Raw genomic sequence first — 14,133 nt, forward strand, 5'->3', positions numbered from 1 at the left:
TGTAAAAAATAATGCTGTCACATAACTTTATTTATCTTAAAACCCAAACTTCATTTTGAAGGAAATAGAAAAAGTGGAAAACTACAGGTCGTACAACACGACATAATTGAAAATGTTGCAGGCATGGTTTTATTGAGCCTGTTCATGGACGATAGTTAAAATGCAAGTTACCGTCCACTCCCTCTAGATTCGGCATAACTAGAGCTCAATATTTATACATGTTACAAGTACAAACTATAGTTTAGAGACATCCGCAGATGTATTCATACGGCGGTGTACATAGAACTTCCAATGATACACAGAATGCAATCCATGAAAAGCGGCCACCGGAATGGTCCCAAGTTAAAATAGTGGGTTTGCCCTAAAAGGGAAAACAGTTGGCAGAACTAAACAACCTAGAATTAAGTAAAAAAAACCTACGAATTAAATACATTTAGATAGGTAACTCGCTCACATTTTTATGACAAACAGGAAATATCTAAAACATTTATTTCAAACTGCATTTTTGAAAGTGATACGTATGCTAATTATTTCGACAAGAAATGCCATATTCAACAACATCAAGGACGAAACATTTCGAAAGGGTATCACCCATCAATAAACACTTTTGAAACGATAAGTGAATTAAAAATCTGCGTATGTTTGACAAGTTTTTATAGTGGGATTTCACTCACACTGTAGGGAATCACATGACCAAAATAATCTCTAAACCAAAATAAATTTATGAGTAATATAGGATAATATTGAAGCAAATTTGCTTTAAATCTCAAATATAGACTATCATATGGCAACATACATGTATCCTAAAACTACATAGATTTCAATTTAAATCACCTTCTGATTATCTGGAACACTTCAGGAAACTGAGACTTCTTATTTTCCTTAATATTTGTAATTACAGGATATCTATCATTACTGTCAACTACATAATAATTTAACCATTTTCATTAGTCATATTTTAAGCTATATTTAAATTTCATATCTTATCATGGTAGGAAATTTTTTCATGTTCTTCAAAATATAACTTTTATTTAGAGATTATTTTGATCATGTGATTCACCACAGTGACTCATTTTGTTATTTTCCCGTGCAGATTGCCCGTCTGTCCGTCCACCAGACCATCTGTACCTCATATTTGGTGTCCGGAGCATAACGTAATAACTATTCAAAGTATTGACTTTAAACTTGGCATATATGTAGATGGCGATCAGACGATGTGTACAGAACATGAATCAGCTCGGAAGGTCAAAGGTCAAGGACACAAACAGAGCTCAAAGGTCAAAGTTGTTCCTCATTTTTCCGGAAACAACTTATTGATATTATTGATCTCCTTGACCTTGAAAATTTAATCAGAAAGCCTACATGCTGGTGGGTGTGATACTAACAAATAAAAACAAAACAGCTGTACATGAAGACCCTAAACTTCACAACAGGTGTTAGTGACTGTCATAATTTTATTGGTACTGTTATTAACAATAAAGTGTCCAAATCTGAAAAGCCCATTCTTAATTAGAGAAGTTTTAGAAAGCTGAATGTAAATGAATATGTATCAGACCTGAAAATATTCAAATTAAAGAATCAGCTGATATAAACACTTTGTTGTATGATGCTTTTGAAAATGAAGTGGTATCAGTTATTGATAAACATGTTCCTTTAAAACAAATGTACCTATAGACGAAATGCACATCTACCATACATGAAAGACTATCTATCAAAAAAATGTTATATCACAAATACTTGAAAAAAATAAACTTGTAAAACCTGGGACAAATACAGAATCTCAAGAAATACCGTCACAATCCTAAAGAAAATGTCTTTAAATAAGTACTTCAAAGAGAGATGTGTTGGCGGCGGTAAGCCATCTGATTTTAGGGGAACTATCAAAATGGAAAAAGTGGAAAGTCCACAGGTCACTCTGCACGACAAACATAATTGTTGAATTCGTTTTACTGTTTGGGTAAATAGATCCAGACCCCTAGGTACTGCCTTTATCTTTTGTACATTTGTTTTGATATATACTATATATGTTATCCCTTGGTCGGTGTATGTTGTACTTGTTTGCTATCTTGCCGACTTTAAAGGTGGATAATCAGATTCTGGCCATGTAACGGTTTTGTTCGAAACTTTAGCATCTGATCATTTACACTCATTTATGTTCACTTAACACTTAATACAAATTAGATTTTCACTGGAGGTATTTTTAAAATTTCATTTTCCTTTCCTGGTTGCCCAACCAAGATAGAGTTATTTTATCATAAGTATAAATTTGATAAACATACTTTGCCTAAGGAAATGTATAAATGTTAGACATATTGTAATATATTTGTAAAATATTTGCATTAAAAATTATGTATTTAGATGGAATTCATTAGAAACGTGGGTTTGAAAAATTATTATACATTTTGTTGTTATTTTTCTCCAATATTATAGGCTATACGTTTATTCACGACTGCGAGAAGTTTCATTAAAACCTTCATTATAGAATTTTTTAACTCGCAAAAATGTTATCATAATTGTGATTTTCCCAAAGATGCCTATTATAAAATAGAAAAAGTGGAAACTCGATCACAGTTCGCTCAAAACGAAAAACTTGTGTGAGGTCAAAAAATTTCAAATCAGTCAGGCCAAAAAAAATAATCAAGTACACGATCCTTTAATTTCTATTTACCGAATTTTCTATGTATGTAATTGAAGTTTTGAAAAGTCAGGGTTTAATAAGAAAAAAAATGATCTGAACGTGCAGAACTACCTTAAACAACATTGAAATTTTAAAAAATACAAAGATAAAACAATATACATATCCACGTATTTCTATAAACGGTGAAGGGGCGGGAGGCGTTTTTTGAGGTAGACTCCTATTCCAGCCGTAAATGAATTAACGATTGTTGTCTCTGTAAAACATTCTATTTTTGAGGGAAGTAGTTGATATGTTCCAGACACCGGTGCACGTGCAAATAGAATTTAAAGACACTTAAAACAACGATAATATTAAATATCAAACACAATCTGAAAATTCAATTTATAAGGAATATTTCATTGTTATCTGGAACAAACCTCGAAAGTATAAGATAAATCCTTGTATTATTGTTTTATCGTGCTTAATCGATATATTATTTTTTCTCTGATGTAAGCGGTACAAAACTTTCCTAACTTACTTCCTACTTCGGTGTTTCAAACTTCCTTATTAAGTTTTGTCACTTTGTGCAAAGTGGTTTGTATAAAGATGGACGAAAGTACACTCGTTAAATCAGGAGAATTGTGTTATCAGGAAAAACGATTTATGGTAAGACACGCATGCTAATTTTTGTACTGTCACTACTGACAAATTATTTCGACAGCTACAGTAAGATACTGGACTGGTTGAACTGGCTTCCATAACTTCTCTGTATTGGACCTGATTCGTGAAGTGGTTTTTACATTAAGAGTGATATTGAAATTTTTGCAAAATGACAAAATTTAATATTCATTTGTGAAATTGCAATGTTTTTCATATATAGATACATGTATAGTTGCATAAATCACATGTATCGTCACGGGTCCTGTTTTGACAATGACCTATTTTGATGCCATCTTTGTTTTCCTTCCCAATCACGCAAGCGGCGTTGATGACATCACTTACTATACACACTACTATAGTACAAACGTATTTCTATCGCTTCCGAAAATTATGTGGAAAGTTAGGGATGCAAATATAATTAAGGTAAGAATTATCAAATTTGATCTTATCCATTAGATTTTTACCTGTTTTAGCTAATGCAAAAAATTCTTAAACTTTTAAAGCTATTTTCTTTGCAAAAATGAGTGTGGGAAAATCCATGGTCCCCGTCTGCTACGCTCATTGTTTTCTTTATTTGGTCACGTGACAGTCATGTGACAAGCTAGTCTATTTCTGTTTTTTTTTTCACCCTTAAGCATATGGTACGTGCTATGTCTGTTAAGTGCGTTATAATACTGTTAATTGAAATTTAATTGGATGTTTATAGCTGGTAGTTGCATGATTGGTTAGGGATGAGTTAGTTTAAATATGATTTATTTATTTCAGGTTCCACAGAGGAAGTACAGATGTTACTCCCCAACCTGAATGAATTTTTATGTAAACACTGTACTAATGAAGAGTAAATATAGTTAAATCATGTACATGTTTGTATAACTATGTTGTGACTATGAGGTAAACATAGTAATAAAATTTAGAAAACCCATTTATTTATGCTTTTTATGTTTTTACATATTGCAAAGGCAGGTTGCCCATACTAGTAGATAACATAAGTATCACATTTATCTTGTACTTGATCCAACACTGTGTTATAATATAATTAGGCAACCAATCAGAGGCGTCGTTTCAGGCCCTTCTCAACAAATACGGCTGCTTTCATGCATGGCTGAAAATGTCAGCTCAATGAAAAATAAATAGATAATTTGGCTAGATTGTAATATCTTTCTTTAGTTCAAGGTTTGTTAAATCTGAATAAAATATTTATTAATTGAAATTAGGTATTAGTATTATAAGGTGACAAATAATTCCTTATGGGCATCAAAACTGGTCACGCGAGGATGTACCTTTGTCCCGGCCTGCTCTTTGAGGATTGACTGCTTCCTCTTCCTTTCCCATTCAATAGTCTTTGCAGTGTATGTATAGATATATGAAAGACATGGAAATACTGAATAACACCAAAGTGTATTAAAAGACACCAAAAATCAGTATAAAAATAATGAAAAAGAATAAAGTAAGATGTTATAAATTATGATGATATAGTACTTACATGATTTCGGCTTAATATGAAATAAGGCAAAGCTTAAAAGCGAGATCAGAGAAATCAGGTTTAACATTAAATAAATATATATTAAAAAGAAACTATTCACTGCTTAAAAGAAAGTAAAAATTCGCGAGAACCTATTCACTATGAAAACATAATTTTGCAGTGGAAGCATTTTTTTTTTTAATTTTCAGAGGGTAGGGGAAGGTTGGGAGCCAACTGGGTCATTTAATTTCATCATACCTGTCTTACAGCGAATATCATACTTTGTCAAATTTACAGGAAGCTGGTGGCACGGTGACGTCATTTCCTATTCACTGTGTTCTTGTACTGGTTTTAGGATTATTAATGACAATATTTTTCAATTTCTGTCCAATGTTTTATCTTTTAAAAGAAAATAGTCATTTTTTCAACTAACTGGAAACCTTCCTTGCATGATTTTTAAGTGATGATTAATTTTCAGCAGTCGCATGAAGTTCTATATTCACTGTGGAGAGAACTACTTCCTGTCCACTAGGGGTGCCTTGTTAGCTTCCGGTGAAACTTTTAAAATCCACCACCAAGTGTGAAAGTATACTTGTGTTACTGTGAAGCTCGATTCTCAAGCAGGCCCTGCTCTCAGCGCGCTATTAAAAGTATATTATGTGCATCAAGTAATTCTGCACACCTTTTTGGATATTCACATTCACCAGATATATGCTGGTAATTTGTAATCAAACACATAACAGTCACTGTTGAGTACGTTATCCAGTTTATTCAGAGCAGAGTACATATAAAGCAGTTATTCATAATTATGCAGTAAAATCCCTCCTTCCTGTATAGAATTTTGCCATTATCAACAAAGTTGACTGAATGTTGTAATAAATTACCATAAAATTGGAAGTAAGCTATGTCAGAGCTACTGTATGCATAATTATGATCTTAAGATAAACAAGAAATTAAAATATTAATGCCAGACTCAGCGTGGATAAATTTCATTGAAGTTTATTGGGAAGTTCTACATGCAATTCCCCTCAAATCCAACATGACTGCTGCCATTTTGACTTAAGTATTTGTCACAGGGTGTAATCTGTACGAACTAATCTGGTGTGTATATATATATATATATATAAAACCATACAATATTGCACATATGTTCAATTAACGTGAATCAAATACAACATATTTATACATTGGGTATAACCTTACCACAGCATTTGTTTGAAACTGTTGAATATTTCAATGGAAATTGAAGAAAAGTAGTTTTGTCTTCTATATGTAATGCATCTGTCTCCTAAAAATGGACTATAGAATGTGTGGGGATGGAAAGTAGGTGCATGCACAGAAAATATTGTTTTCAAAAAGAACCAGTCCATTTCAGTCTCTCATTCTAACTCCCATACAAACACACATAATTCGGTAAATGTTCCACTTGTGACATATTGTCTGTTTGAGATCTTTCCTGTCTTGATTTTCGTTTGTTTAGGGACTGGAGGAGAATTTTTTTCGTAGAGGTGTTTTAATTAATTTATTTTTTGTGAAAGATATTTTAATTGTAAGTAAGTGCCTAATTATTTAATGAAATATTTAATTAATTACAATTATTTTGGCTATCTTCTAAATTAAATTATAATTAATTAATTGGTTTTGGAGACAAATAATTAATTAATTAATTACAATTATTCAGGACAAGTAATTAATTATAATTAATTGATTAGTAGTTGTGTTAATAAGCACATACACATACATATCCAGATTAATGGCAGAGAGCACTGCCACTCTTTGTAATGTTCATTTAGGTTTTGTATATATTTAAAGTAGTTCAATTTTAGTTATCGTTATGATTATAATATATACAGTCATGCATCAAGTGGTTGTTTCCAGTCATCCAAACCAGACACATAGGTAGTTGCATTAATAAGTGCATATATCCAGATTTATAGCAAAGAGCATGTCACTTTCATATACATTTAAGTTTCTTTCTCAGAATTACTGTCATTTAATATATTATTTCAAATCGATTTATTGCATTTTATCACCATCAGAGCCTCAAAGTTCTTGTCTGTTATTCTGCACCGATCTGGACGAAACACCTTGCCTGCAATAGAAAACAGTCTCTCAACTGGTGCAGACGATGCTGGGAGTGCAAAGTATTTAGCAGCCATTTTTAGCTCGACTATACAAAGTATGGAGAGCTGTCCTACTCGACCCGGCGTCGGTGTCCTTCTGCGTCTGCACTTTGGTTAAAGTTTTGATGCACTTTCTCTTTATCTCTGTAATTACTTGATGGATTTGTTTCAAACTCAAAATAGTTATTCCCCATCATCTAGAGATAGGCCCTAAAATCTTCAATGATAATATTACATTAAATAAAGTCTAGAAAGTAATTTCCAAGTACTTGAAATAACCAAAAATGTGGAGTTTATGATAGTTTTGTTATTATCAATAACAGAAGTTTTAATTTTTAATTTAAAGTTGTGATCCACAAAGAATGACAACTCTTGCCTTAGGCTAGTACTTATAAGTAGAGATCTATTAGTTTACTTCCCTTGCAATTACACAATTGAGTGGATAAAGAAAACTGTTTTAAACACAATATCATACTTTTTTGCACAACAAAATCATTAAGGATTTATTCATTTGTGTTTGATTTACCCCTCAAGACATGGTTCCTATGATTCTGTCAACTTACATATGGTAAAAAATTAACTTTTAACAAGCCAATAATAAAACGAAGTACCAGTAGGTAAATAATAGTGCAGATAATACAGTTTTGCTTGTATCAAAATGTCACAATAGATCCACTTTTTGTAATACAGAACACCTGGTAGGATTAGTAAAGGTGCAATTATATTGATCTCTATTTCCTATGCCTATGATCATCATCACCCACATCATATGGCACAAGGGTCATAATTCTCACACCAATATTTCATGAATTATTCCCCCTTTTTACTTAGAATTGCAGTTTTGATGCACTTTCACTCTGTCTCAGTTATTACTAAGTGGATTTGATTCAAACTGAAAGTAGTTGTTTCACATCATCTCCAACATATGACACAAGGTCCATTACTCTGGTACCAATATTTAATGAATTATCCCCCCTTTTACTTAGAATTTCAAGTTTTGATGCACTTTCACTCTATATCAGTTATTTACAATGGATTTGATTCAAACTTAAAATAGTTATTCAACGTCATCACTCACATCATATGACACAAGGGTCATAACTCTTGCACCAATATTTCATGAATTATCCCCCCTTTTTACTTAGAATTTCAGGTTAAAGTTTTGATGCACTTTCACTCTATCTCAGTTATCACTAAATGGATTTGATTCAAACTTAAAATAGTTGTTCCACTTTATCACCCACATCATATGACACAAGGTCCATTACTCTGGTACCAATTTTTCATGCATTATGCCCCCCTTTTACTTAGAATTAAAGGTTAATTTTGATGCATTTTCACTATATCTCAGTTATTACTAAATGGATTTGATTCAAACTTGAAGTTGTTGTTCCACATCATCACCCACATCATATGACACAAGGTGCATCACTCTTGCACCAATATTTCATGAATTATCCCCTTTTTGCTTAGAATTACACTTACTTAATGTTTTGATATACTTTATCTTTATCTCTCTTATTTATTAATACTTTTGACACAGACTCAAGCTATTGTCCAATATCTTCATTCTTATTGGAGTCATGAAAGGCAAAGAAAATCTCCTATATAAGTGACCCCCACTAAAAGCCAGACATTTAAATGTGTACTGCACAGTAGCTATACAGTAGCTTAATATGATAAACAGAAGCAAGTCTATCAATCGTCCAGTCTTGTATATTGGCTCTTACCACCAATACGCAGACCATAGGCCACATACCTTGCATTCCAGAATCAGTGTCTTTAAACACTCCAGTGACAGCTCCAGCTTCCTCAGATGTGCCCAGTTTCACTACCCAGTATCGAAATGTCTCCTGTGACAGCTTTGTTATCATATAATTGTTATATAAAGTGAGAAGGAAAAATAAAGTAGAAATGTATCCGTGGGATATGGAAGCCCCCAACTGTGTGATGTTAGGACACAAAATGATGAGGCTTGTAATGTCACTTTGACAATAGAACACATCTGTACTGAAGTTATGAATTTTAAAAAAATACAGTAAATTTAGATTGAGTGTAAGTTATTCTATTCTCTAAATTTAGATAGAATGAAAAACTTTTATCAATGAATTTAGATGGGGTCCAAGTGTTATTTTAAACAATAATTTTTTATGAAGTCCAAGAGTTATTTATTCAGTAAATTTAGATGGAGTATAAGAGTTTGTTTTGTCAATGAATTTAGATGGAATGTAATACTACTAAAGTTCATTATATTATATTATTATATATTATACCAGATTTATATAGCACCCTTTTCATGATAAACACGTTCAAAGGCGCTTTACATACAGCAAACGCAGCCACACAGGGTGCAAAATTTATCCTCTGCTAGTACAGACACAGAGCGGTCTGACCAGAGGGACAGAGTGAGATAAAGCCCCCAGAACATATAGAGATAAATCATTTTTAGATACAGGCCTGTCCGGCTAACTTAGCCTAGCTCTTTGCGAATAGACAGTCTGGTTCTTTAACATGCCCAGTGTATAGCATCGATATACGCAAAGTCGTCTTTCCTGGGAAGAATCAGTACAGACCTCTTAGTTAGGTGGGAGACACTCAAGAGCATCTCAGAAATTTTCAGTGCGCGGACCTCTGGATTGACAGTCAAGCGTGTAACCGCTTGGACCACAGGTCCACCAATATTCAATACATGTAGGTGTAGTGTAAGAATTATTGTATTCAGTAAATTTATCATAGTCTAAATGGATCTGTTATTCAATGATATTAGATGTTTAATTATGAAACATTTATTTTCAGAAATCATCATGGGTAAAAAAGTTTTGTGTCCTTCACAAAAAGACAGCAGATAGCCATGCATATATGGAACTGTATGATGACCAAGAGGCATTTAAACAGCATAAAAAGAAGAACAAAAAATGTGAGAAAAGGATTGAACTTCAGCATGTGCGGAGTATTAAAAGTTCAAGTGAAAGTACGGGAAAAGGGATGGAACATCATATTGAAATAAAATTAAAACTTACACAGAAACATAACCTAATGTTTAGTAAGGAGAGTGATTTTACAGACTGGTTTGCAAAGTTAAATTCCTCAGTTGACATTGCAGAGCATGGACCTGGAGAAAACTCAGCCTCATACAGTGGAGATATTTATGATTCCGATGACGATGATGATGATGATGAAGTCATCACGCTTAATCAGATGTATGCTTCCACAGATCAAGGTATGGCTAGCTTTGCTAGTTTATACTGGGTACATGTTAGCTCCATTATTTGAAAAATAGGTAGAGCTACAAATGTGTTGGACTCACCCATTCGTTGGTGTCCATGTCCCACTTTGGTTAAGTTTTTGTACGTAAGTTGATATCTCAGTAACCACTTGTAGGAATGGATTGAAACTTCACACACTTCTTTATATCCTTATATTCTAACTCTTTTCTTCCCTTGGCCCTTGTGAATTGAATTTTCTGCTAACAGGAGCTTGTCAGTAACAGTCTTTAAATACCTTTAAGTACTTCTTAAATGCTGACAAATTCAAAATGCCTCAACACTTCTATTATGGAGATCAGCGCTCTGAAATTGTTCTCACACAACTTTGAATAAAACGAAGTTCACTTAATCAGCATCTATTTGAAAAGAACATTGTTATTTCTCCACTTTGTAGTTGTGGTCACATTGAAGATAGTCATCATTTTTAGCTTGACTATTCAAAGAATAAGTAGAGCTATTGCACTCGACTATGCATCGGCGTCCATGTTGGCGTGCCGATTTGGTTAAGTTTTTGTATGTAAGCTGGTATCTCAGTAACCACTTGTGGGAATGGATTGAAACTTCACACACTTATTCACTGTGATAAACTGACTTACATTGCATAGGTTCCATTACTCTATTTTGCTTCTTCACAAAGTTATGACCCTTTTTCAACTTAGAAATTTTTGGTTAAGGTTTTATATGTAAGCTTGTATCTCAGTATCTGCTTATGGGGATGGATTGAAACTTCACACAGTTGCTCACTGTGATAATCTGACATGCATTGCAGAGGTTCCATAATTCTATTTTACATTTTTACAAAATTATGCCCCTTTTTCGACTTATCAGTTTTTGGTTAAGTTTTTAGCTCACCTGAGCACAAAATGCTCATGGTGAGCTATTGTGATCATTCTGTGTCCGTCGTCCGTCCGTCAAGTCGTCCGTCCGCCATCAACATTTGTGTTTAAATGACATCTCTTCCAAAACCAATGAATGGATGGCCGAGTGGTTAAGGTCTCTGACTTCAAATCACTTGCCCCTCATCGATCTGGGTTCGAGTCTCACCCGGGGCATTGAATTCTTCATGTGAGGAAGCCACCCAGTTGGCTTATGGAAGGTTGGTGGTTCTACCCAGGTGCCCGCTCGTGATGAAATAATGCACAGAGGGGCACCTGGGGTCTTCCTCCACCATCAAAGCTGGAAAGTCGCCATATGACCTAAAATTGTGTTGGTGCGACGTTAAACCCAACCAAAAAAATGAATGGATTTTGATGAAACTTGGCCATGATGTTCCTTGGGTGGTCCTCTACCAAAGTTGTTCAAACGGTTCTGCTTGGTTGCACATAGGGGCTGCCACTGAGCTAAAAATAAAAAACACTTCAAATGACGTCTCCTAAACCGATGGTCCGATTTTGAAATAATTTCACACAAATGGTCCTTATGTCACCCTCTACCAGGATTGTTTAAATTATACCGATTCGTCAAAAAACATGGCTGCTGGAGGGCGTGGTGACTTTTCCCTATATGTATATAGGGGAAAATTTAAAAATCTTTTTGTGTGAAACTGTTTGCCCGATTTTAGAATAATTTTACACAAATGGTCCTTGTGTGACCCTCTACCAAGATTGTTCAAATTATTTTGATTCGTTAAAAAACATGGCCGCCATTTTTTCCTATATGTATATAGTGGAAACTTTAAAAATCTTCTTGTGGTAAACTGCTTGCCCGATTTTAGAATAATTTTACACAAAAGTTCCTTGTGTGACCCTCTACCGAGATTGTTCAAATTATTTTAATTTGTCAAAAAACATGGCTGCAAGAGGGCGAGGTCACTTTTCCCTATATGTACATGTATATAGTGGAAAATTTTAAAAATCTTCTTGTGTGAAACTGCTAGCCAGATTTTAAAATAATTTTACACAAATGGTCCTTGTGTGACCCTCTACCAAGATTGTTCAAATTATTTGTCAAAAAACATGGCCACCAGAGGGCGTGGTCACTTTCCTCAATATGTATGTAGTGGAAACTTTTAAAAATCTTCTGGTGTGAAACTGCTAGCCTGATTTTATAATAATTTTACACAAATGGTCCTTGTGTGACCCTCTACCAAGATTGTTCAAATTATTTTGATTTGTCAAAAAACATGGCCGCCAGAGGGTGTGGTCACTTTTCCCTATATGTATATAGTGGAAACTTTAAAAACTTCTTGTTTGAAACTGCAAGCCCGATTTTAAAATAATTTTACACAAATGGTTCTTGTGTGACCCTCTACCAAAATTTTTCAAATCATTCCAATTCGTCAGAAAACATGGCTGCTAGGGGGCGTGGTAACTTTTCTTCTCTGAATCAATAATAGCTAGAGCCTTGATATTTGGCGTGTGATATCAGATTAGTAATGTCTACGATAATTGTTCAGATTATTGCCCTAGGTTCAAGTGTGTGTGACATGTATTTAATATAGGATAACCTAGAAGAAACCTAACTCTGTACTTATACAACACACTTGAAGCCTTGTACACAGGTGAGCGCTTTAGGGTCAATTACCCTCTTGTTGTATGTAAGCTTGTATCTCCGTATCCACTATTTGAAATGGATTGAAACTTTACACACTTGTTCACCGTGATGATCTGACATGACTGCACAGGTTCCTTAACTCTGTTTTGCTTTATTACAAAATTATACCCCTTTTTCGACTTAGAACTTTTTGGTTTAGGTTTTGTATTTAAGCTTGTATCTCAGTACCCACTTATGGGAATGGATTGAAACTTCACACACTTGTTCACTGTGATAATCTGGCATGCATTGCACAGGTTCCTTAACTCTACTTTGCATTTTTACAAAATTAAGCCCCTATTTGGACTCAGAAATTTTTGGCTAAGGTTTCATATGTAAGCTGATATCTCAGTACCAGGCTGTCTAGCGTCCCTAAAATTCCGACTTTTTCCTATTTTTTTTCAATTTGGCTAAAATTCCTATTTTTTTAAAAAATCAAAGGAAATTCCTAAAAGGCCCTATTTTTTCACAAAAATTCCTAATTTTTTAACTTTTTTGCAATGATCAAAAAGAGAAAATGTTTTAAATGTTGTTTAAAAGTTCTTCTAATTCAGAAAAAAACAGTTTAGCACAGTTCAAAGCAGTTTACCAGTGGTAGACGTCTTTTCTGTAAATAAAGCACTGTTTGTGAGTTACTTTTATGTCAATCACATAAAGGTAAGCACATTACATGGTCTTTAAAGTCCATATTTTGATTTGAAGATTCCTAAATTTAGCCCTAAAATTTCCTTAAAATTATACCAAATTCCTAATTTTAGCCCTATTTTTTTGTACAAATTGCCCTAAAATTAGCCCTAATTTTTTGTCAGGGTATGCTAGACAGCCTGCAGTACCCACTAATGAGAATGGATTGAAACTTCACACAATTGTTTATTGTCATGAGCTAATATGCATTGTACAGGTTCCTTAGCCCTGTGATGCAATTTTACAAGATTATGCCCCTTTTTGGACTTTAATATTCATTCAGTTGACAAGGCTGTTGAATAGTCAAGCGTTGCTGTCCTCGGACAGCTCTCGTTTCTTTGTCTTCTTTACACCCAACTAAAAAAAGATCTTTTCGACATATTATCCCCAGTTTTTCTATCGATCTTCAGACTGTACTAAATGGAGATGTCTCGAAAGACTTCCAAGCTAATGTAGTTATACTTTATGCAGTGTTTGAGTTTACTGATAGGGATCGTTTTCATTAGCAAAAGAAACATTTTCCTGTTGAATTCTCTTCAATAAGTCTGGAATCGTACGTTCCTTCAAGATGTTTTTCAACTGTTGGAGTTGTACAAGACTCTTTTATCAAATCTCTCTCCTTAATCATGGTTACATCAGTGACATATATCAGTGATAAGTTTGTCTTACTTTATTTTCTGTCATTCCGAGTCTGTTACTAAATGCCATGTTTGTTATCTTTGTTCTGCTTTCTTATCTATTCAATTAAAAATAACGTTGAAAATTCCTTAACTTTTTTTATTAAATAAA

General features: G+C 33.8%; 1 protein-coding gene across 2 annotated transcripts in view; it reads left to right on the forward strand.

Annotated features, from left to right (window-relative positions):
* Positions 1-3,126: 3,126 nt before the first annotated feature.
* The window catches only part of LOC123546485 (docking protein 3-like), a 38,697-nt gene continuing 27,690 nt past the window's right edge, over positions 3,127-14,133 (forward strand). For both annotated transcript variants that reach the window (XR_008372322.1, XM_045332786.2), the window contains exons 1-2: positions 3,127-3,283; positions 9,659-10,082. Coding sequence is in view for 1 of the 2 variants with exons in the window: in XM_045332786.2 (XP_045188721.2) it covers positions 3,224-3,283; positions 9,659-10,082 (484 nt within the window). In the remaining variant the exon portion in view is untranslated. The remainder of the gene's footprint in view (positions 3,284-9,658; positions 10,083-14,133) is intronic.

Source organism: Mercenaria mercenaria, chromosome 9 (genome assembly GCF_021730395.1).
Source record: "Mercenaria mercenaria strain notata chromosome 9, MADL_Memer_1, whole genome shotgun sequence".
Classification (NCBI taxonomy): Eukaryota; Metazoa; Mollusca; class Bivalvia; order Venerida; family Veneridae; genus Mercenaria; species Mercenaria mercenaria.